Source organism: Prunus mume, linkage group LG7 (assembly GCF_029339155.1).
Source record: "Prunus mume cultivar Tortuosa linkage group LG7, ASM2933915v1, whole genome shotgun sequence".
Lineage (NCBI taxonomy): Eukaryota > Viridiplantae > Streptophyta > Magnoliopsida > Rosales > Rosaceae > Prunus > Prunus mume.
In genome coordinates, this window is record NC_142704.1 from 10,030,522 (window position 1) to 10,052,088 (window position 21,567).

Below are 21,567 nucleotides of genomic sequence, written 5' to 3' on the forward strand. Positions count from 1 at the left end.
ACCGACAATTGGCAGTTGGCGCTGAAACGGGGGACTTTTTTGTTGAAAAAAACTTGATTCTTCCTTGTATTGATGTACTTTTCCCTGTTTAGTGGTGTATACATCATAAGAATTGTATGCAAAGGTTAACAGAAGGATAACAGATTATAGATTGACAAAATTTACCACACCATGAAAAAAAAAAAAGCAAATTTCTGTACAGAAGGCATCTCAATGCGCTCTGTTACTGACCTGTCTAAATTCTCGAAAATAAATCTTGAAACCAAGGTAAGATGATATGATATTTACTGGGCTTCTACAAAATTGCTCAGTGGAGGTAAAGATACCAGTTTTCTGGTTGTTGGGAAAATTGAATTGCCTATACAAGTATCTACAAACTAATAAGTATACATCTCTTTGTCGACGAATAAAATCTGTTGTTAGTGTGATGCAGGGCAGTCAGTATTTGTTGTCTCACCCTTGATCACGCGGGTATTGTAAGATCCACAGTTTCCACACTTGTGATATAGCCAGTGAAACCGTGAGGAACCCTTTCGATCGCAGTCGTTACAAAGGATGTCCTGGATTGCAAAAATTATACATCAGATGGTGCCTTTACTACTTTTATGCTAATTATAACATAAAAATAGAAGCAACGTACCTGACAACGGTTCCTGTATTCCTCTGGAAGCTGCTCGGCAGCCAATAATGCATCAAGCATGCCAAAGTAAACCTGAGTGGGTATAGAGTTGAGAAAGATCTCACAATTGAGTTTCATATATGATCTCAAGATGATGACAAAGCAGCTCAGTTGCATTACAACTAATTCTAGAAAAATATATGTTTTTAAAAAAAAGAAGAGAGAAATAATCTTACCGCCATATCTCCCAAAGATTTGCTGCAAATTGGACAAGTATAGTGACTGCAAGTGTACGCCTACCAGAAAATACCTGGTAGTTAAGACTCACTGTCTTCTAAAAATAAAGAAGGAAAGTACATGAAAAATGGTTCAAAAGAAGTTTAAGAAATCTACAGACCTGAAAGCAAGCAGAATGCATGTAATGGCCACAGGGCAGAGCTCTAACTGTTGCACTTGATGTGAATAAAAAATCACAGCAGATGGGGCAATTTGTTTCTAAACTTTTCTCCAGGCACTTGTGGTTCACTAACTTTATCCCCAGGCAACAATTGCATGTCATGCAATGAAAGAAGTCAATGCCAAGACCCTTTCCAAGGCGGCATAAATTGCAAAACGGGCAATGATATACAGTCCTGAAGAAAAAAGAAGATTTAAATTTACATAAAAGAATTCACTAATTACTGATTATTTACAAATTTTAATTTTCCAATAAGAATTCATGTACCTTTCATCATCAAAAAATTTGCATATATTGCAGTAATACTTTGCCATGGATAGTTCATTGCATGAAGGTGTAGTGCATATTGGCCCAACCGGCTGAACATTCAGGCAGCGCATGCACATCATTTCTGATGTTGCTTTCCTGCAACGATTAAAAGAACATCAGAAGTCTTAACCAAAAAAGAAAAGAAAGAGAAGAAGAAAAAGAAAAAGAGAACAGATATATTATAACATAACCTGAAATGTAAGTGTTGATATTCGAAAATTACCTATCCATTGAATGATCGCTCACATTATCATGGCAAAATCTACATGCAAATAACTTGCCACAGCAAGCAGCTCGGAGTTTGCAGTTTCTTTTGTAGTGTTCACACCCAAATTCTTTTTTCTCTGCATCTCGATATGATGGTGAGCGTCCAACTGCGTCTTCACCAGTAGAAGATTCTCCTGCTATTTCTTGAGGTAACTTCTGCTGAGTAGCAATCCAGCGGCTAAAACAAACGAGTCACTCATTAATAATTTAGGAATTGGTGAGTAGAGTTTTGTATATTTAGATGTCATGATCTATTTCTGTGTCAAAATAAAGATAATGTAGCAATCCGAGAAAAGTTCTAGAAGGTCAGTATAGAACTAACCTAGTCATAAGATTCTGCACAAGATATGCCTTTCTCCTTGGATCAAGAGTCTCATCACGATAAACCTTTCTGATCTCTGACTCAAGTTCATTTTGATTCATACGGAAAATATCCTTCCAACCAGGTTTGAACATCTGATCAGTCTGGTCCAAGCTTTCTTGAAATTCAACACCTAGAACAAAATAAAAGTTCAAATGAGTAGGATGAAATGACAGCCCTCGCCTTAGCTGTGCGTTTATCTCCACCTTTGATACAAACCTTTTTGAGGAATGCTGCTTTCCCATGTTTCAGTTCGTGAAGTTAACTCTGAAGTTCCTTTCCAACATTCATTGAGCCACTCACTGAACATTGTATTTTTAGTTGCTTGCTTCCACGTATCCATCATTTTGTTCTGTTCATCCTGAGTAAGTGCAGAAGTCACCCATGGTAACATTGATTGGAGCACCTCAGCACCAGTGGTCCCAATAATGCGGCCCACTATTTTGTCTTGCTCCTCGACAGTGAAGTGTCTGCCAAATAATGGCCACAGCTCAAGTTCTTCCCTGAAAATATGCTGATCTAGTGTAACTTTTATAGATTTGCACATCCCTTGAAGCTTTGTAGCTAGCTCATTATACTTTCTAGTATAGTTGATATCGGTAGCATCAAGAAAGCTAATGCTACTTCCAGCTAAATCCTCATCCATGTGAGCCTTTTGCAAGCTTTCATGAAGGTGAGAAAGTTCGGAAAGAACATGTGAGATATCTTTAAATAAATTTTCCTCCTGTTTATGGTCCAGTGTGTATGAGTGACTCACATTATGAAGCGCCTCTTTGGATTCCAGTGCAGGAAACACTATATCATCCTCTGCATTACTATGTGCTCTGTATAAGCCCCACAGCAAGCGAAACCTTCCTATAAACTGCCGGAGGGTGGTTTCATCACAATAACTAAGCTTCCCAGATTCAATATCCAAATACTCCAAATCTTTGCGTATGGCTTTATGAAATTTGAAAATAGTATCAATAGGCCGTTCTCCACAGCCAAAATCAGAAGAGGAACTATCTGTTTCCCAGACAAAAAGACTGGAATTGAGAGATGGGGCACTGGAGCTGAAAGACAAGGATCGCAAAGACTTGGCCCCAAAAAGAGAGCTTGACCCGAGATTATTGCTGTTTACTCCTAAACCTGGGACACAGCAGGACTGATCACTACAACATGGTTTCTGGGCATTTACAGTCTCTGAAGGTTCAGAGGCATCACTGTGTTTGCATGACATTGAAACATTTCGTTTGACCAGCCTCTTCACGTTATTTGCTTGAGCTGATATCAAGCTGTCTCTAGCAGACAATGCAGAAGCACACGCACATGCTGAACGAACAAAATCGTCTTCAATATCAGTGAAACTTTTAACAGGACAGCAACCAATTGCACTTAAAGACAAGCATGAACCCTGATTACGAGCCTTGCATGCCCATCCAGAAAAAAGTGTTACCAAAGCAGAATCAGGCACTGGAGCTGAATCATAACACTAGCTGTTGTCAGAATATAAAGAGACTAATAAACTTTTTCAGTAAAAAGTGAACACACAAAAGATAAATACAGAACCTGCTAACTGCATGTTTTTGAGAAAATTCTTCGTTTCATCTTCCGTCAACGACCCGACTAGCCATGGCAAAACACGCTCAATGAGTCTTAAAGGCATCATGCACAAACTTTGATACAAAAGTTCGCGCTGTCTTTTGAAGCTGAAGTGCTTTCGAGCAAGTGGAAGAACCTACATATGCAGGAAAAGGAGCAGGTGGTTTTAGGACTTAGAGGGCATATTGGTTCTATAGTTTCTAGTATCCAACACTGATTAAACATGTTGTATTACAATGATCAGAGAGGTTCTTAATCTTTTTCTATAGGTACATGGTTTTTGATTTCTAATCATTTAAATGCAGATGATATGAGGTAATGCCCCCATACAACTTATATGACTACTCTCATCACTATCATGCAAAGAGCCACACAAAAATGCAAAAGACGGCAAGATTAAATTCAAAAAATTAAATTTGTGGGTTAACCTTGCTATGAATTTGGTCTGATTGGACTTTTGATTGGCTACTGATTTTTATATTTACATCTTGATGTTACTAACACGCTAGTTTAGTATGTTGATTCACCCCAAAAAAAAACATGCTACCTTAGTTTCATGTGTCCTCTTAAGTTTTAAGACTCCATGGTAGATCTGTAATTTTCCCTATCTGCCGGAGATGGGCTATGATTGTGGGCACCCCCAAGTCTTATTCGGGTTTTATTATGTCATTGAGCCTCATATTCTGGTATTTTAAGGTTTGTTCAGTTTTAATAGTTTCTTATTTAGGAATGCAGATCCTATTAGGATTAGGATTAGTAGGAGTCTTCATACTTGGTTGTAATTTGTTGAAACTAATAAAGAAATTTTACCTGAACTTCTTCATTGCTGAAGTGCCTCTGGATAGTTTCCATTATTTGATCAGCATGTGAACATAACTTCGCATAAAAATCAGCTGAAGTAGAGATGGCTCCTGCACTTTGAATAGTTTCAATCAAGCACCTGAATTCATTGAATTGACTTTCTTCTTCAGCGTGCTCTTGGAAAAAGGAAATTTTTCCATCAACTGCGGGAAATATGACTTTGTCCTCGGCAATACTGAAATCAGCAAATAAGTGATATTCAAATGGAAAGGAGAGAAAATAGATATACAATATAAAATCTCCACCACATGTTTGTCAATGGTTACCTCTCACTGCAAACGAATATAGTTTAATAAATTTGTAATGATCACCTAAGAAATCAGTCCTAAAAATAAAAAATAACAGGCACATGCAAGGATTCATCGAGAGAAGACTCTAATATCACACATCAAGTGAAGCAAACAATTCCATGTGTGGAAAACAGGGAAAATTGGAACTATTAATGCCAAAATTGAATTTTACCCTATGACATATTAACTTAAACATATGCCATTACCAGTTTATTGCGCCCATAGTAGGAACTTTTTACTAGTCGCACATTATTCATAAAAGAAGAAAAAGAAAAACTTCAGTTGATGAAAATGGTAAGTTTTCCGAAAGGAAAGATTTGACTTTCAATCAACATGATAGATACGTAGAGATACCTGTGAAAGATGCAAACTTCAGCAATAAATTGCAACCTCTCATTGAAAGCTGATAGATTAGTAAAATCTCCAGACAGTTGTATCTTCCTAGCCTCCTCAGCTATCTCATTTAATTCCCTTTTAATGGCATTATGCCAAAGCAGTATTTCATTTATTGGATGCCCCACACTGGTATCAGAAACATCCGTACTTGACTCTAAATACTTCCTCTTCCCAGTCCTGCACTCGCATGCACAATTTACCTTCTCCATATGTTGACTTGATGTGCTAGCACCAGAATCCACACAACATTGGAACTGAGGGGAATCTAGAGAACTTTCAAACAAGTCAGCACTTCTTCTACCTTCCATCCAGGTGAAAATTACCTTAAACAACAAAGATCTGTAAGTTATGTGCGGTTTTCAAAGCAATAATAGGAGGAACTCAATTATTTGACTAAATCTCAAACATTACTTTTTGAAGAAGCTTTTCCTCTGGAACTATCTTGCTTAAGCATTTTCGCAAATCCAGATGTTCGTCAGGTGAAACAGACGATGAAAGCCATGGAAGAAACTCAGCCATCATATTGACAGGAATGCTGCACAGAAACTGCCAGACCAGAGATGCCTGCTCTTCAACTGAGAACTTCTCAATGAGCAAGGGAAAGACCTGCCCGGAAAAAAAAAAACTGAAATTGGGTTCCAATTTTACTGAAGTAGTTTAGCATATGAAAATAAAAATTCTGGAAGAGAGATCTCCCAAGTGATGCCTTAGTTGGCAACGGAGAGTTCCTCAAGAATCGTAAGCCCCGATTCAACTCTTCCCAGTCCGTAAGGAAAAATATTGTGGTTCTCATAACTATTGGGCCCAAAAGGTGCACGTGAACAGGGGTGTATATGTTTTACCCGTAGTTTCCCCTTTCCCCTCCCACCAATGGATGGGATCAAGGTTTCCTTGTCATTAATTAGAGAGAGAGAGAGAGAGAGAAGAGTCAATTGTGTGTGCATGCTAATGATGTAGAAATAACTTGATGCACATGCTAGTGAGGGAATTTTTTGGGGGAAATTATGTGCTTGCTACCAAATGTGTTGTTGACCAGACGGTTATCGTCCTTTTTTGTAGCTCCTAATAAAGAAACATTGCCAGGAAGAGTTCAACTAACTATATATTAGTGGTAGAACTGTGGGGAAACTTTTTTGATCATATGTTCTTACTTGCCATAGATCCTATTAGAGAAAATTTGCAAAGCCAAATTTGCATAATCAGTGCATATTAGTGATGGAATTTTATGAGGAAAAAGTAAGTCAACTAACAAAAGTGAAGATTATTAATGGTTCTTATACTTTCCATAGAACGCCACCAGGGGATTATTACAAACTGACATAGTATTACGTCATAAGCTCCCACATCAGATTATAAAGGAAAATTGCAAAAATCATTTTCACCACTAGAAAATACTAGACCAAGCCCAACTCTTTTAGAAATTCTCTTCAATTTTTTTCATATTATAAAAAGCAAATACATGAGGCACGTCACCCAATTGGTGGTATGAACGAAAAAAATAAAGATTCAAACGTGTGAAAATGAAACAGCACCTGTTGCTCCTCCTTAGCCATGTGCTGGCTGACCGATGTTTGTAGGGCTCCTGTACAAGATGCTAACTCCCTCGGGAAACTTTCATCATCTTTTGCATTAGAATTTAGCAGCTCAAATAAATGATCAAAAAGATTGGTTTCGCCCTTATGTTCGAGGGAGTATGTTTGTGCTACATTCTTCACGCGTATATCAAGAGCTGGAAAGATTACCTGCAGTTCCAAAGTTAATGTCGTCACGACCTCTAGGCATGACATAGAGATGGAGAAAATTCACAATAAACAACGCCTCATTTGCAAAGAAGCTCAGTGTGTTAGCAAAAGCTCAACGTCATACTAAATGATAGTCATTTTGTGCTTTGGCTTTCATCCAATTGTTGTTTTGATGGCACTAAACTGCGAATCAATTTCATAATAGTAGAGAATATGCAAAGGAAAACAAATATTCCTTTGACGTCACATGGCCGATCTGATAAATAAATTAAACAAGAAACAGAAATTTAGAAAATTAAAATACAGTTCAAGTGCAACCGTTGAATTTTAACTCTCATTTGGATGAGAAACGCGAAAACATTATCCAGGTTCGCAAATAGAACAACGCCATGTCAAGATATGATCATAATACCTCAAAACGTTAGAACTAGAAGTGCAATCTTTACCAACGCACACACAATTACAGCAACATATTCACTGATATCAAAGATTGCAAACACTATTTATATAAGTGGAGAAAAGAAAGAAAGAAAAAAAAACAAGAAACCAAATGCATACAGCTGGGAATCAGCACCGCTTTTTCTTATAACTGAGAAATCACAACTAATTATTAAAATCCAGAATAAATTCTTCAAATAAATTGAAAAGCGTCAATGCAATTCAAAACTCAGCGAAAATGAATAAGAAACAAAGGAAAATATATTGACCTCGTCTTCAGCATTGGAGTGGTGCTTGTAAATCGATCTTAAGAAATGGTAGCGCTCGAGCAACGGCCTAATATCGGTTCGCTTTCCGGTGGCGAAAGCCATGGCCAATCGGTGAAGCGCATCGAGCTCTTTACGAATTGCTTTGTGAAAGAACAAGAAAATCAGAATCGGAGACCTCGGCTCCAAGCTCTTTAAGCAACCATTGGCCGAAGAAGACGAAGAAGAATCGACCTTGTTCACGGAATTGGACAGCACCGCCACTCCTCCGCCTCCGTCCATGTGCTGCAACCCCGTTAACGGCGTCGCCATCTCTGTCTTCCTGAAATCTTCCCGTACTTTATCGGAAAAATTGTCTCTCTGTAGCTCGGTGCTTGCTTTATAAACGGTAAGTTTCCCTCTCTGAATCTTTATCTTAATTGAATTTTTAATTTCTATTTATTTGGAATTGTCTGTTTTTAAAGCTTTGGGATTGTTCAATGGAGATGAAGGTGGAGGAAGGTTTGGGTTAGAGTGAGGTCGATAAGACTAGGAAGAAATCGGTTTATATAGTCGGCAAGGCGCCACGTGGCGCCGGCGTTCCACTGTGGACGCATGTGTCATTAACGGCTAGTCACGTGAGGTGAGGCACTTGGAAGACATGTTGGTAAGCAAGGTGGATCAATAAGCTCTAATCGTGAAGATTTTTTCAACAATAAAAGATTTGTTCCTTCTCTCTCAGTATATTGAAGATTTTTCTAAGAAATTTGTTTCCAAATTTTATGTTTGCTATAGAGTAGATATAATTTTGTTAATCTTCAATTCAAGGTTTATTTTCTTGGTTGAAATTAAATTCAAAGTTTATTCAAATGATACTATTCTTTTTTCATTTCTTTTTTATTTCCCATTATCTCCTCTCCAATTTTGGCTTCAATTATGATTTGTCTTTGACGTGTATATTGGATCATATTTGGGAGTGTTTTTAAAAGGACTAAAAACCCTTCACGACAATTCCAACACAAGCATTCTCAAACGAATACTTAATGTCACTATTTCGTTTGTTATGTTTTTTTTTCCTTGTGAATTTGTATCAAAATTAGGGCTTGTCCAATATAGGTCCCTATCATTTCTATTTCCTAGACATATACCCATCATTCTATAAATCTGTGTAAAACCTAATTTCAAACTTAAATGACCAGTAGGATATAAGAGGTTGTAGTATTCCTATGTTTTTACATCCTTGCCATAAGACTTTATATTTTATTTATAATTTATTCTAAGCATTTCATTAACTGCCCTAATTGTAGTTAAAACTCCCTATTAATAGCATATCAATCACCTCATTTCGTTTGGTTGCCATTCCCTCTAACATATGGCCCCTTAAAATTGCCAATAAAAAAAAATATGTAAATTACATATTCAGTAATGTACATATGAAAATTATAAATATAAATATATACGTATAAAAATATAGGTATATTATTTACCAATAAAATTAACAAAAATAGGTCAATTACTTTGTAATTGAAATTTCGGTACATTTTTATAAATTAAAAATAGGTACTTAATAATTTATAGAAAATAGGTATGTTGTATAATTGAAATTTATGCACATTTTTTATTAATTAAAAATAGGTACATTATTTAGAAGAAAAAAAATAAGTTCATTATACTAGGTAAATTGTTTTACTATTAGAGAAAAAAAAAAGGTATATTATTTAGAGAAAAAAATAGGTTCATTATACTAGGTAAATTGTTTTACTAGGTACATTATTAGAGGAAAAAAAATTGGTACATTATTTTGAGAGAAAACATAGGTACATTATTTTGAGAGAAAAAAATAGGTATTTTATTTTGAGAGAAAAATAGGTACATTATTTTGAGAGAAAAAAATAGGTATATTATTTTGAGAGAAAAAAAAATAGGTATATTGTTAGAGAAAAAAATAGGTTCATTATACTAGGTAAATTGTTACTAGGTACATTATTAGCGTAAAAAAAATAGGTACATTATTCTGAGAGAAAAAATAGGCTCATTTAATAATAAAAAATTGTTTTCATAAAACAAACAATAAAAAGATGATCAAATAATTTTTCATAAAACAATAAATAAAGAAAAAAATAGGTTCATTAAAAAAAATGTTTTAAAAACAAAAAAATAAATAGATTATCAAATTATTTTTCAACATAATTAGAATGTACACTATTATTCATAAAACTATAATAAAAAAGAATACTGGTCGTATAATTCATAAAACGAAAACAACATTAATTCTTAAAATAAATATTAAATTTAAATTATTAATACTTTAAATAGATTACTAGTCATAATTCATAGAAGGAAAACACCATTAATTCAAAAATAGATTACTAGTCGTAAAATAGATTACTAACACTTTAATGTGGAATTTAATATTTAATTTCAAATAAGTTTGTAAATTAGTTCTTACATCCATTACAACTATTTGGAGATATTTCCAAATTCAAAGGGTGTCATTAGTTACACCCCCAATAACACATTAACTTATAAATATGGGTAGTTTTGGAATCCAAAAAATACAATAAATCTGATTTTAAGTTATATTAGGTAACTTGCTTAGTTGGATTCTAGTCATCGGGTGTTATTTGAAAAAATTGGGTATTTTAAATAAAAAAACTAAAGAAAAGGGTTGTAGATGATTTAAAATGAATTTTATGGCTATAAGCTCAATTTACTATAAAAATTAAAAGAATTTTAATTTGTTCTCCAAATTTTTTCTCAAACTCTCTCACAAAGATGAATTACACCCATATTTGACAATATCACAAGTCATTCATGTGTCAAATTTCTTTAGTATTACGATTATATTGCAATATGGTGTTACTAATCTCCTCATGTTATAATGATACGTAATGTACATGACATACATATTAATCATGTGAGAAAGTTGAGTTAAAGAAAATGGAGCAAGTCTAGTTACCTTGATTTGTTCTATATTTATCGCAGCTATTTTGATAGATAATAAATCAAATCTAAAAGAGTGCTTAAAAAGTATATGCTATTTCGGGTGTGTTTGCTATATGTACCTAAAATTCTTATTATAATGGTATTGCGAATGATCGGTTCGACAGCATTGGTAGATTAGTGGCAAAGTTTGGTGACTCAACTAGACTTTTGGTGAAAAATAATACTTGGTTGGTCGTTGGCTTGAGCCCCCCAACCTAAAAAAAAAGAAAAGCTATGGACCAATTGCCTTCACATTCTCTATTATTAATTAATACATCCTACATTTAACTATGCTACTTTTGAACAATTATGGCCCAATAATCAACTCCAAATTTGCTTACAAAACTTAAATTAAAAAAACCAGAAAATAATTTTGCTCGCCACTTTTAACTCAAGGTGTATATTTATCATCATTTTCAACACTTGACATATGTCTATTGGCATAATCATAGTTAACTCTTTACTTGTATTTATGGAACCATAGTTATGTCAATAGACACGTATCAAGTATTGAAAAGAGTAGTAAGAGTACACATTGGTTAAAGTGGTGAGCAAAAATACTCTCAAAAACCAAATTGCAATTTGCACACCTAGATTCCTAACCATTTTAGGAGTTGATGAAAAGACAAAACTTGTAACAAATAGTCAAAGTGCCTCTTATTTTATTTCTGTCTTTATTATTTTTTTATTTTTTTATTTTTTTTTATTTCGCATCAAATTATACACTCTTATATATTAAAATAAAATGAGTCGTTTTCGTGATGGTTGGAGATTTTGACTAGAAAGGGAAACACATTGATGACTGAAATTAAGGTTAATGGCAATTAGGAAGGCACACAGGGTGCTCGTGCCGATTGTGCCGTCGTTGAGTAGGCACGTGCCAGCCCACGCCCACACAAGCACCACATATTCCTACTTGACTTCGGCTCGGCACCTCTTTTCTGTTTCCGTCATTTGCATTTCTTTGAAAATTGACACGATTCTTGAAGTTGAGCTCAAATTTATATTCACTCAATCATTAGTTTCTTCGCAATTTTGTTCTTTTTTTCCCCATTTATTTTAATTTTTATAGTCCCATGGCTAGCCTAGTGTCCTTTTGTTTATCTATTTGCTTAAGCAAAAAAAAAAAAAAAAAAAGAAAGAAGAAAATGTATTTACCTCCTCGTAAGTCCTTACAGAGGTCTTGATATGCCATAACTTGCGATATGGTAGCCTATCCTCTGTAAGTCCTCAAAAAGTCTATGTTTGGTGGGCAATGTACATGGAAATTTTCAAAATCTACCCCATATACGATTGATTTTGGGGGACTTTGGTGGCCTCTTTAATTATATGAATTGAAATGATTCCACTACAAAACTTTTCCATTAGAAGATCTTTCTCAACCCCTATTATCGAATCTCCTGAACTTTAACCTTTTCCTTTACAATTAATTAGTTAGTTCATGTCCCTCCCCACCTTTGCCACCATCATGCTTTGCTTTGGCATTTTTTGTTTTTTTGTTTTTGTTTTACAGGAGTGATATTTAGGAAAGGAGATTCGAACATGAGACCTAGAGTACATGAATAACTGCTATTTAACCAAACTCTAGTGTCCAAAAACTAATAGTTCTTCCATTAAGTCATGAATTGACCCAAGTTGCTTATCTTCTCTTGTCTTTAGCAGTTATCTGTTCTGTTGCTTGGATATGTTTGCAGAAGAGGAAAGCAGAAGAGATAAATCTCTTTCTTTCTTTTTATTTTATTTTATGAAGGAGAAAAATCTCTTTAGCACTTATCTGTTATGTTTTCTCTATCTTTCTTCTAGAGTAAGTGACTAGGAATGCACATGAACCTACCTCTCAGTGAATCGTACTCTGGGGAAGTGCCTCTCTCTCATGGGATGAGCCATTTGTGGCACAGAAACCAGCTTTTTAATTCACTGTGACTGTATACTTGGAGCTGAAAGTAGGTCTGATTTAACCCCACTCATCATGTGACCCAAAGTGAAACCACTCCCTTTAAATTGACCTTTAACTCACCTTAGTAATTGGGGTCTTTTCAAATGGCAGGTAGCCATGGTAAAGAGACATGCATAATAGACAAAATTTTGTGTATAATGATAATAATAGACAATAATTTATGTACAATAATAATAATAATAAATTTCTGTCTCGTTTGGGAGTAATTTTAAATAAGCAAAAAAGAACTTCTATGAAGAATTACTTTTCCAAATAATTATTTTAAGCGATTTTAAGTAAAAGTGATTCTGGTATATCCAAAATCAATCCCAAACGAAGTAATTATGAGCATAAGCACCACTTATGTGGTTATTTATAAATTCACTTAAAACCACTCGAAGTGATTATTTGAAAAAATAATTTTTTATAAAAGCGTTTTTTGGCCTATCAGCAATCACTCTCAAACGAGGGGGAATATTCGACCAAAAAAAAAAAAAAAAAAAACGAGGGGGAATATATATGACAAAAGTAAAATAGAAATAGAATCAGGCCCCAAAAAACTGAAAAACACTGTGTTGATCAAAAAAGTTAACATAGATTAAAACACCCACTCCAAACTAAACCGGATCAGCTGTATCAAATATATATGTTTTCCCAAGTATGGAATCCTTTAAGCCCAACTCTCCTTCCGACCATTTTAGCAGCCCAATTTTCCTAAACTACCCCAGCAGCAGCCCAATTTCCTTAGCCTTATTCACGAATTAACCAAAGTGTTCTGGGAGGAGGACATCAAAATGATTATCTCAAGTGAATTGTAGCTACAACACCAAAACGATGTCGTTTTTTCACACAACTCAACTATATAGGGTTGGATTTTCCTAACTTGTTTTTAATTTTTCTTAACAACGTTCAAGTGGATCCAATCCAATAAACAAAACACACACACTCGAACACAGTTTGCCCAAAGCCATCACCTTTTCTGTAAAATTCTCACATTCTCTCCCGGAGTATAGCAGCACCAATTACCAAATCTCAATCTCAATCCCAATTTCCCAAAATCCCAATCCTCCTCCCAGAGTCTAACCATGAAATTCAAACAAACCCATTAACACCCCAACCAAAACACCAATTTTCTCCATCGTCATCTTCCTCTCATTGAATTGGAATTTGGCTTCTTCAAAAACCAATCCAAAACCCATGGCAGGGTCTTCCCTCATGGAAAACCTCTTCCAGCGCACACTGGAGGACCTGATCAAGGGCCTCCGTCTCCAACTCATCGGCGAGTCCGCCTTCCTTTCCAAGGCCATAGACGAAATCCGCCGCGAGGTCAAGTCCACAGACTCAGACACCAAGGCCAACGCCCTCCACAAACTCACCTACCTCTCCTCCCTCCACTTCTACGACATGTCGTTCGCCGCATTCCACGTCGTCGAGCTCCTCTCCTCCACTCGCTTTTCCCACAAGAAGATTGCCTACCACGCCGCCTCCCACTCCTTCACCGACGACACGCCCGTCCTCGTCCTCATCACCAACCAGCTCCGCAAGGACCTCACCAGCACCAACGAGCTCGAGGTAAGCTTGGCACTTGAATGCCTCTCCAGAATTGCTACCGTAGATCTTGCTAGAGATTTGACCCCCGAGATATTCACCTTGCTAGCTAGTAGTAAAGTTATTGTGAAAAAGAAAGCGATCGGTGTGCTTTTGAGGGTGTTTGAAAAATATCCGGATGCTGTCAGGGTGTGCTTCAAGCGTTTGGTTGAAAATTTAGAGAGTTCAGAGTCGCGGGTTGTGTCTGTGGCTGTTGGGGTGTTTTGTGAGCTTGCTTTAAGAGAGCCCAGATCGTATCTTCCATTGGCGCCTGAGTTCTATAAGATCTTGGTTGATTCTAGGAACAATTGGATTTTGATTAAGGTGTTAAAGATATTTGCAAAATTGGCTCCTTTAGAGCCTAGGTTGGCTAATAGAGTTGTTGAGCCTGTTTGTGAGCATATCAGGAGGACAGGGGCCAAATCATTGTTGTTTGAGTGTATTAGGACTGTGGTGACCAGTTTGAGTGATTACGAATCTGCAGTGAAGCTTGTTGTTGTGAAGATTCGGGAAATGCTGGTTGATGATGATCCGAATCTTAAGTATCTCGCATTGCAGGCGCTTTCAGTGGTTGCCCCAAAGCACTTGTGGGCTGTGTTGGAGAATAAGGAGGTTGTGATTAAGTCCTTGAGTGATGTGGATCCAAATATTAAGCTGGAGTCCTTGCGTCTTGTTATGGCAATGTTGTCTGAGAGTAATGTGGCCGAAATTTGCAGGGTTTTGGTAAATTATGCCTTAAAATCTGACCCCGAGTTTTGCAATGAGATTCTTGGTTCCATTTTATCAACATGCGGTAGTAATGTATATGAGATTATTATTGACTTCGATTGGTATGTATCGCTTCTGGGAGAAATGTCGAGGATTCCACATTGCCAGAAGGGGGAAGAAATTGAGAAGCAGCTTATTGATATCAGTATGAGGGTGAAAGACATTAGACCAGAGCTTGTTCGGGTCAGTCGTGATCTACTGATTGATCCTGCATTACTTGGTAATCCTTTCTTACACAGGATATTATCAGCTGCTGCTTGGTTGTCAGGGATATATGTTGAGTTCTCGATAAACCCATTTGAACTCATGGAGGCACTATTACAGCCTCGTACAACTCTCTTGCCGCCATTTATAAGGGCAGTTTATGTACAGTCTGCTTTTAAAGTTGTAATCTTTTGTCTGAATGCTTACCTTTTGCGGAGGGGGAATGCTGCTTCCTCCTCATATATTGATAAATTGGTGCCAGATGTTCCAGGATTGGTTTCGGAATGTGATGACCCAGAGAGTTCTGACTTGGCATCATGTGATTCTCCTGTGCATTGCAAACAGGATGAAGGATTCAACCCGAGGGTTTTAAATCAATCTTTTGAAGGTCTTTTTGTGGAACATGGTGGGGAGGAAACTGCTACTCGTGGGCAGGTATCTGCATCTTCTTCATTGAGGGACGGTTTCACACATGAATCTATCATAAACCTTTTAAATCGAGTTGAATTGGCTCTGGCTCCACTAACAGGAAGCTATGATGTAGAAATTCTAGAGAGAGCGCGAAATATACTCTGTTTCATTGAGTTGATTAAGCGAAAAATGCCTGATTGTCTAGTCCAGAAGGAAGAAAGTTTGGGAAGAGAAGAAGCACCAGCGTCCCAAATCATCAGATTGATGCATGATGCCTTTTCAAATGATCTGGGTCCTGTATCAGTAAGTGCTCAAGAAAGAGTTCCGGTACCAGATGGATTAGTGCTTGCGAAGAATCTTGAAGACTTGGAAACAATCTTTGGTGATGTTCAGCTGCCTTCATTAAATTCAGTTTCTCTTGGAAGCCCTCAATATGAGGACAGGGCTGGTTTTTCTCTCCCTATCCTTCAGAGTAAAGAAGAGCCAGGACCATCAAATGAATCCACATCTCTGCTGGCAGATCACCGTAAGCAGCATGGTCTATATTATCTTCCTTCTGCAAAGAATGAAGATGAGTATCCACCCGCCAATGATCTTAAATTACAGGCTGATACTAATGATGGCGATGAAGATCTAGTTAAGCTTACTGAGCAATTACTATTTTCAAAGAAAAAGCCAAACCATGCAAAGCCTAGGCCTGTGGTGGTGAAATTGGATGGAGATCAAGTACCTATTGCAGCCAACCCTGATCGGAAGGAAGATTTGTTGTCTGGTACTGTGCGAGATGTTCTTTTAGGTAGTGACACCAATCACACATCCTCTCAAAGTAAAGTATATACCAAGTCATCGACTCAGAGAAAAGGGAAGGATAAACTAAATGTTGATTCTGTTACAGAATCTAAAGAAAATTTGGGTGATATTGAAAAGCATGATCAAGGAAACCCAAGTTTAAGAAAAAGCAAGCACCATACGCATGGTAAAGGGAGAAGACACAAAAGCCCGGGAAAGAAGGGAGATGAAAGAGAAGAAAATGGTCAGAAAGTGAAGCAAAAAAGTAGTCAAAGCCATAGTAAGCACAAGGCTCGACAACGAGCAGAGGTGCCCCTGAATGTGGTTGCACAAACACCAGGCATTCCAGATTTTCTTTTATAGTGTTAAAAGGTTTGGATTTATTTTTTCAATCATGATGTCACAAAACTTGCCCTTGTATTTCACCACGACTAAGGTCAGTCCTGCTGTAGATTTTATACATTTTGCTTTCATAATCACAGTTTGTAGTTGCACAACTGTTGGATTCCTTTTTTTCACTTTTTATGCCAAACGATGCGAGTGAATTTCATTCAAGCTATGAAATTTGAAGGTTGAGATTGTCTATGAATTAAGTGTTGCCCACACAGTTCTTGAAGTTCTATCTAATTGTGTTTAGAGTATTAACAGTATGAGATTGATAATATGATTAAGAGTTCTAAGTATGGGACTTTACCGTGGTATTTGTAGCTGATTGAGAATGAACTTTTAACTTGATGTGTGGTTGACTGTCACAATTGGCTTTCAACTTTTCCTCGACTTCTTTTTTTCCTCATTAGATTTTTTTTTTTTGTTTTTTTTGTTTTTATACAAAGCGACAAATTTACTTGAATATAATCTAAATTACGGAAAAAGGGATTCGAACTAGAATACAAAATAGGAGCATTCGCTCTAAACTTGGCTAAGACTGTATTTCTTTAAATATGAGGCAAGTTCTATATTCATTAAGCCAGGGGCCTAGGCCTCGTTTTGTCTCTCCTTATTTTTTATTTTTTGGCTTTTTGGGATACATGGGTGTGTGCTAAAGGCCCAACAAAAACCTGGGCCGAGCAAGAAGCAACTGCTTCGAGCCCACAAAAGTAAAAGACCTGATCTGCCCATACATATTCTATTACAGAAATAAATAAATAAATCAAATACAACTCTCCCATCACTCTCCTTTCTCTTTCTCCTCGTAGGGACCGTCGTCTCTGTAACTGTAACTGTGCCGGGGTTTGACATGGACGAGATGACAAAGGGAGAGGCAGCCATTGCGTGGGGTTGGCTCCTGGAAGCTTTAGCAGGCTTCGAAGAAGTTGGGGTATCGCTTTTACATGATTTGATTAAGATGGCTCCGGATTTGCCTGAGGATTTGGAAACGAAAGTAAACGAAAGGGTTGCTTTGAGATGTTTGGAGGATTTTTTTTCCCCTGGTGATATTCCCGCTCCTCTTCCTTCTACTTCTACTTCTACTTCTACTCACCATTCAAAAGTCACCTTTGATTTATCGGAAAGTTGCGACGATGTTCTCCAACGCATCGTGAACGAGGTAAGTTTTTAAAACCCAACAAAATTTTGAATTTTCAGTTCAAATATTGTGTAGCTGGGATGTTCGTATGTTTAAATGTTAAGCGTAAATTTCAAATATTTGTTTTGTCAGACACCAGAATCTGATTTGAAAATGGGTGGCCCTGGGCTGTTGAAATGGGATGTTCAGCCCTTTATCGTGCACAAACGAGCTTCTATGCCTAAATGTGCTTTGAGCCAGCTCAAAGATTCAATTCTTGACGGTACACATCCATATGCTGATTTCTTGATTAAAAAGAGCGGCTTAACATCTACCAGGGACTGTGGTAATGATAGACTTCCTGTCAGTGATAGTATTAGGAGGAGAAGGTTCAATGGGAGCTGCTCTAATGCTAAAAACTTGAGCGTAGAAGGAAATGATGCAAATGTATTGCCTTCCAAGAGGGATATGATTGCCTCAAATTCTGAAAATTTGGCAGATGAAGACCATGGTGGAGTAAATGACTCTGATGATTCGCGTAGAAATGTCAAGAAGGTGAAGTTGGATGCCTCTTATGTCTCACAGTCTGTTGAACACAACCCGACTTCTTTGCCTCAGAAAGAACTAATGGATGGTTCATCTGAAAGAGATAGTCCAGTTTTCGAGAGTGAAAGGTGTGTTTTGGCAGAATATCGCATGAGAATGTTGGAGGAAAGCGTGGTCTTAGAGGATGATCATGATAATTATACAAGCTCAAAGAGGTCTGGACAGAGCACTGAGGTTGCAATCCATAAGAGACAGTTAGAAATTCCTTGTACTGCTGAAGGCAAAGAGGATAGTGAGCATTGTCCTGAACCAACAACATCAGGTGTTGTTCCTCCGGATGTAACCCAGCACAAAGTTTCTGAGCATGGTTCTCATGTTAAAGTAGCACGTGCTGCATCTGCAGATGGATCCCAGCAGAAGACCGGTGCTGATCGAGCCAAAGATCCCATGGATTGCGATTTCGAGTCAAGTGATAGCTATGGGTTTAATAATGAGAAGATTGGTGTTGCCATGAAGAAGCAAGATTTCTTGACCTCTCAATGCATGTTAAATCGTGCTTACTCAGACACAATTGATTGGACAGAGGAAAATCTTTGTATGAAGTGTAATGAAGGTGGTCAGTTGTTGATATGCGGTACCAGTGATTGCCCTTTGGTATATCATGAAAAGTGTCTTGGTTCTGAGTTTATTTGTTATAAGAAAGGTAACTTCTACTGCCCCTTCTGTTCGCATTCTCTTGCTCTTAAGGAGTACCTAGAAGCTAAGAAAAAGGCTTCTCTCTTAAGGAAAGATCTAGATGCATTTATGTGTACCGTTTCGGAACATCAGCCAGCAAAGTTTCTTTGAAGGAATTTTGATGAGGATCTTCTTGAAGAAAGTTATCAGAATATGGTGAAGCACGTGTAAATGGAGTCGATGACCTTCATTCTGAGAATATGGTGGTAACCAACAAGTAGCACCACCTGGATCATGTATTGATGCATGTCAATAAAGTTTAGAGACAAAAGGCTACTGCATTTTGTACAAAACTATGAGCTGGTGAAAATGAATGGTAAAAAAGGGGAAGAAAACAGAGTGGAAACCAGCGTTGTATATACAGTTTGATCATATTATAAATATTTGGGATCGTTCTCATCTTTTTTCTATTGTGAAGCCTTTGCACTGCTGGTTGAATCTCTTTGGTCGAAGCTAATACCACAGTAAAACCAAATCATACGTAAAGCGCATTCAAACTGCTGAACCCTTTCCTAACCTAACCCCTTATTCAGTGGCTAAACTAATTCGTTTAGAAAACTGAACATGAAATATGCGTAAGATGAACTTTTTCTATCCAATAAAGAACAGGGGAAGCATCACTAATACCTTACTTTCTTCAATAATTCTGGCCCCAAATCTAGGAGCTCGTGCCAACTTGGTGACATTTGGGCCGTAACGTTTAGTTAAACTTATTTGTCAAGTTTGCGAATGCTCGAACTGGTGGAGAGTGGGCATGAGATGTCAACCCTTTGAAGATCTGCGGTGTTGATTGTCAACAAGACTTTAGAAACCCTAGGTCGGACCAAAACACATGCATGCCATCTTAACTTTCGCTTCAAGTGTCTTCTTTCAACAACAAATAACTTCCATTTCAAGCGTCCTAGATTATTAAATTGTCTTTAGTAGCTAAGCTAGCTACAGCCTTCATCTTCTGCTTAACCATTCACCTATCCTCTAATGCTTTCAGCAATGGGAAATGAACACCGAAAATCTCTAAAGCTTTTGCTCTCCTATATGCAGTATAGCCATGCCTTTGAGCTTGTGTTTTTTTTCGTTGGTTTGTGCCTTGGAGTCATGGTCAGTTTATACTGCAAGACCTTCCCATTCAAGTTACAAACCACTGTAAATGTTTTCCCTTCGTCACCGCTGTCGCTGTCGCTGCCAACTCCAGCATCGCAATTGCTCCCACAACCACCCTCACTGTTGCCAACTCCAACATCACAATTGCTCCCACAACCCTGCTCACCACCGCCTCTCCCATTAGCAGACTTGGGTACTGAGGTTACATCTAAAATTGAGGCATTTATGTTGCACAAGATGGATGATGATGATGAGTTGCTTTGGAGGGCATCATTGGTTCCAAGGATTAGAAAGTTTCCTTTTAACCATGTGCCTAGAGTTGCCTTCATGTTCTTGACAAAGGGACCTATACCCTTGGCCCCATTGTGGGAAATGTTCTTCAAAGGTCATGAAGGACTTTATACCATATATGTTCACACTCATCCTTCCTATGTAGATTCATGGCCTCAGAACTCTGTTTTCTATGGAAGGAGAATTCCAAGCAAGGTTGGTTTCTCAATTCTTACAAATACACTAATTTCACTTCGGTAGCTTCTAAGCTCTGTTGATAAAAATGGTGAATTTTCAATCATGTAATAATTTGTCACACACACATGTATAAACCAATGATTGCAGGAAGTTGGATGGGGAAAATCAACAATGATTGATGGTGAGAGACGCCTACTAGCAAGTGCTCTCTTGGACTTCTCTAATGAGAGATTTGTGTTACTGTCCGAGTCTTGTATCCCATTGTTCAACTTCACCACAATTTACAGCTACCTCATGAATTCCAGTGAGAGCAATATTGGTTCATATGACGACCCGAGGAAGGTTGGTCGGGGCAGATACAATCCCAAAATGTGGCCTGCAATTAACATATCGGATTGGCGCAAAGGCTCCCAGTGGTTTGAGGCCAGTCGAAAGCTTGCAATTGAGATCATATCAGACACCAAATACTACCCCATATTCAAAGAGCATTGCAATCCTCCTTGTTACATGGATGAACATTACATCCCTACCCTAGTCAACATTCTTGGCGTCGAAGACAACTCGAATCGAAGCATAACTTGGGTTGATTGGTCCAAGAGTGGCCCTCACCCTGGAAGATTTAGGAGGAATGATGTTTCATATGAGTTTCTGAATCAAATAAGGTTTGGCACCAATTGCACTTGTAATGGTATTAATGCAACCACTTGTATGTGCTTTTTATTTGCTAGGAAGTTCATGGGAGACACTCTGCGACCTCTCTTGCAAATTGCACCCATTTTGCTAGGCTCCGTTTCATAATTTTAATATTGTACAAATCTGATATAACATATGCATTTATGCATATCTATTTATTCCCATCCCATCCCATGACATTAAAAGGAATGGTTTTGTATGGTCTCACAATTTAATTTATTATGGCTCTTGAGCATGACACGCATGTTATAATATTGTTGGCTAGTGATAGCAA

The 21,567-nt window shown here is 37.4% G+C and overlaps 4 protein-coding genes across 4 annotated transcripts; 3 read left to right on the forward strand and 1 right to left on the reverse strand.

The window, feature by feature from the left end:
• Nucleotides 1–125: 125 nt before the first annotated feature.
• On the reverse strand, nt 126–8,108 carry BTS (zinc finger protein-like protein). The gene is made up of 14 exons (XM_008242023.2): nt 7,591–8,108; nt 6,674–6,883; nt 5,553–5,747; nt 5,100–5,464; nt 4,405–4,630; nt 3,562–3,730; nt 2,233–3,471; nt 1,975–2,146; nt 1,609–1,830; nt 1,344–1,481; nt 1,017–1,251; nt 856–915; nt 641–712; nt 126–560 (listed from the first exon to the last, which is right to left on the reverse strand). The coding sequence occupies exons 1-14, from the start codon at nt 7,897–7,899 to the stop codon at nt 420–422; spliced, it is 3,753 nt and encodes a 1,250-aa protein (XP_008240245.2). The 5' UTR covers nt 7,900–8,108; the 3' UTR covers nt 126–419.
• Nucleotides 8,109–13,381: 5,273 nt separating this feature from the next.
• DELTA-ADR (delta-adaptin) lies at nt 13,382–16,835 on the forward strand. The gene has a single exon (XM_089041398.1). It carries the CDS (start codon nt 13,685–13,687, stop codon nt 16,607–16,609), a length of 2,925 nt encoding a protein of 974 aa, XP_088897524.1. The 5' UTR covers nt 13,382–13,684; the 3' UTR covers nt 16,610–16,835.
• A 433-nt stretch (nt 16,836–17,268) lies between these two features.
• On the forward strand, nt 17,269–19,441 carry LOC103338770 (uncharacterized). The gene is made up of 2 exons (XM_008242021.2): nt 17,269–17,792; nt 17,904–19,441. The coding sequence occupies exons 1-2, from the start codon at nt 17,484–17,486 to the stop codon at nt 19,140–19,142; spliced, it is 1,548 nt and encodes a 515-aa protein (XP_008240243.2). The 5' UTR covers nt 17,269–17,483; the 3' UTR covers nt 19,143–19,441.
• A 132-nt stretch (nt 19,442–19,573) lies between these two features.
• Nucleotides 19,574–21,478, forward strand: LOC103338839 (glycosyltransferase BC10-like). The gene is made up of 2 exons (XM_008242095.2): nt 19,574–20,618; nt 20,748–21,478. The coding sequence occupies exons 1-2, from the start codon at nt 20,010–20,012 to the stop codon at nt 21,396–21,398; spliced, it is 1,260 nt and encodes a 419-aa protein (XP_008240317.2). The 5' UTR covers nt 19,574–20,009; the 3' UTR covers nt 21,399–21,478.
• Nucleotides 21,479–21,567: the final 89 nt, after the last annotated feature.

What these genes read in the sequence shown, in the direction of transcription:
- BTS (XM_008242023.2), bottom strand. Translation starts at nt 7,899, where the DNA reads ATGGCGACGCCGTTAACGGGGTTGCAGCACATGGACGGAGGCGGAGGA. An exon ending in AGGAAAAGCTTCTTCAAAAA is followed by an intron (nt 5,465 to 5,552) that starts GTAATGTTTGAG and finishes TTGTTGTTTAAG; the next exon opens with GTAATTTTCACCTGGATGGA. An exon ending in AAATTTTTTGATGATGAAAG is followed by an intron (nt 1,252 to 1,343) that starts GTACATGAATTC and finishes TTTTTTCTTCAG; the next exon opens with GACTGTATATCATTGCCCGT.
- DELTA-ADR (XM_089041398.1), top strand. Translation starts at nt 13,685, where the DNA reads ATGGCAGGGTCTTCCCTCATGGAAAACCTCTTCCAGCGCACACTGGAG.
- LOC103338770 (XM_008242021.2), top strand. Translation starts at nt 17,484, where the DNA reads ATGGACGAGATGACAAAGGGAGAGGCAGCCATTGCGTGGGGTTGGCTC. An exon ending in TCCAACGCATCGTGAACGAG is followed by an intron (nt 17,793 to 17,903) that starts GTAAGTTTTTAA and finishes TTGTTTTGTCAG; the next exon opens with ACACCAGAATCTGATTTGAA.
- LOC103338839 (XM_008242095.2), top strand. Translation starts at nt 20,010, where the DNA reads ATGCTTTCAGCAATGGGAAATGAACACCGAAAATCTCTAAAGCTTTTG. An exon ending in GAAGGAGAATTCCAAGCAAG is followed by an intron (nt 20,619 to 20,747) that starts GTTGGTTTCTCA and finishes CAATGATTGCAG; the next exon opens with GAAGTTGGATGGGGAAAATC.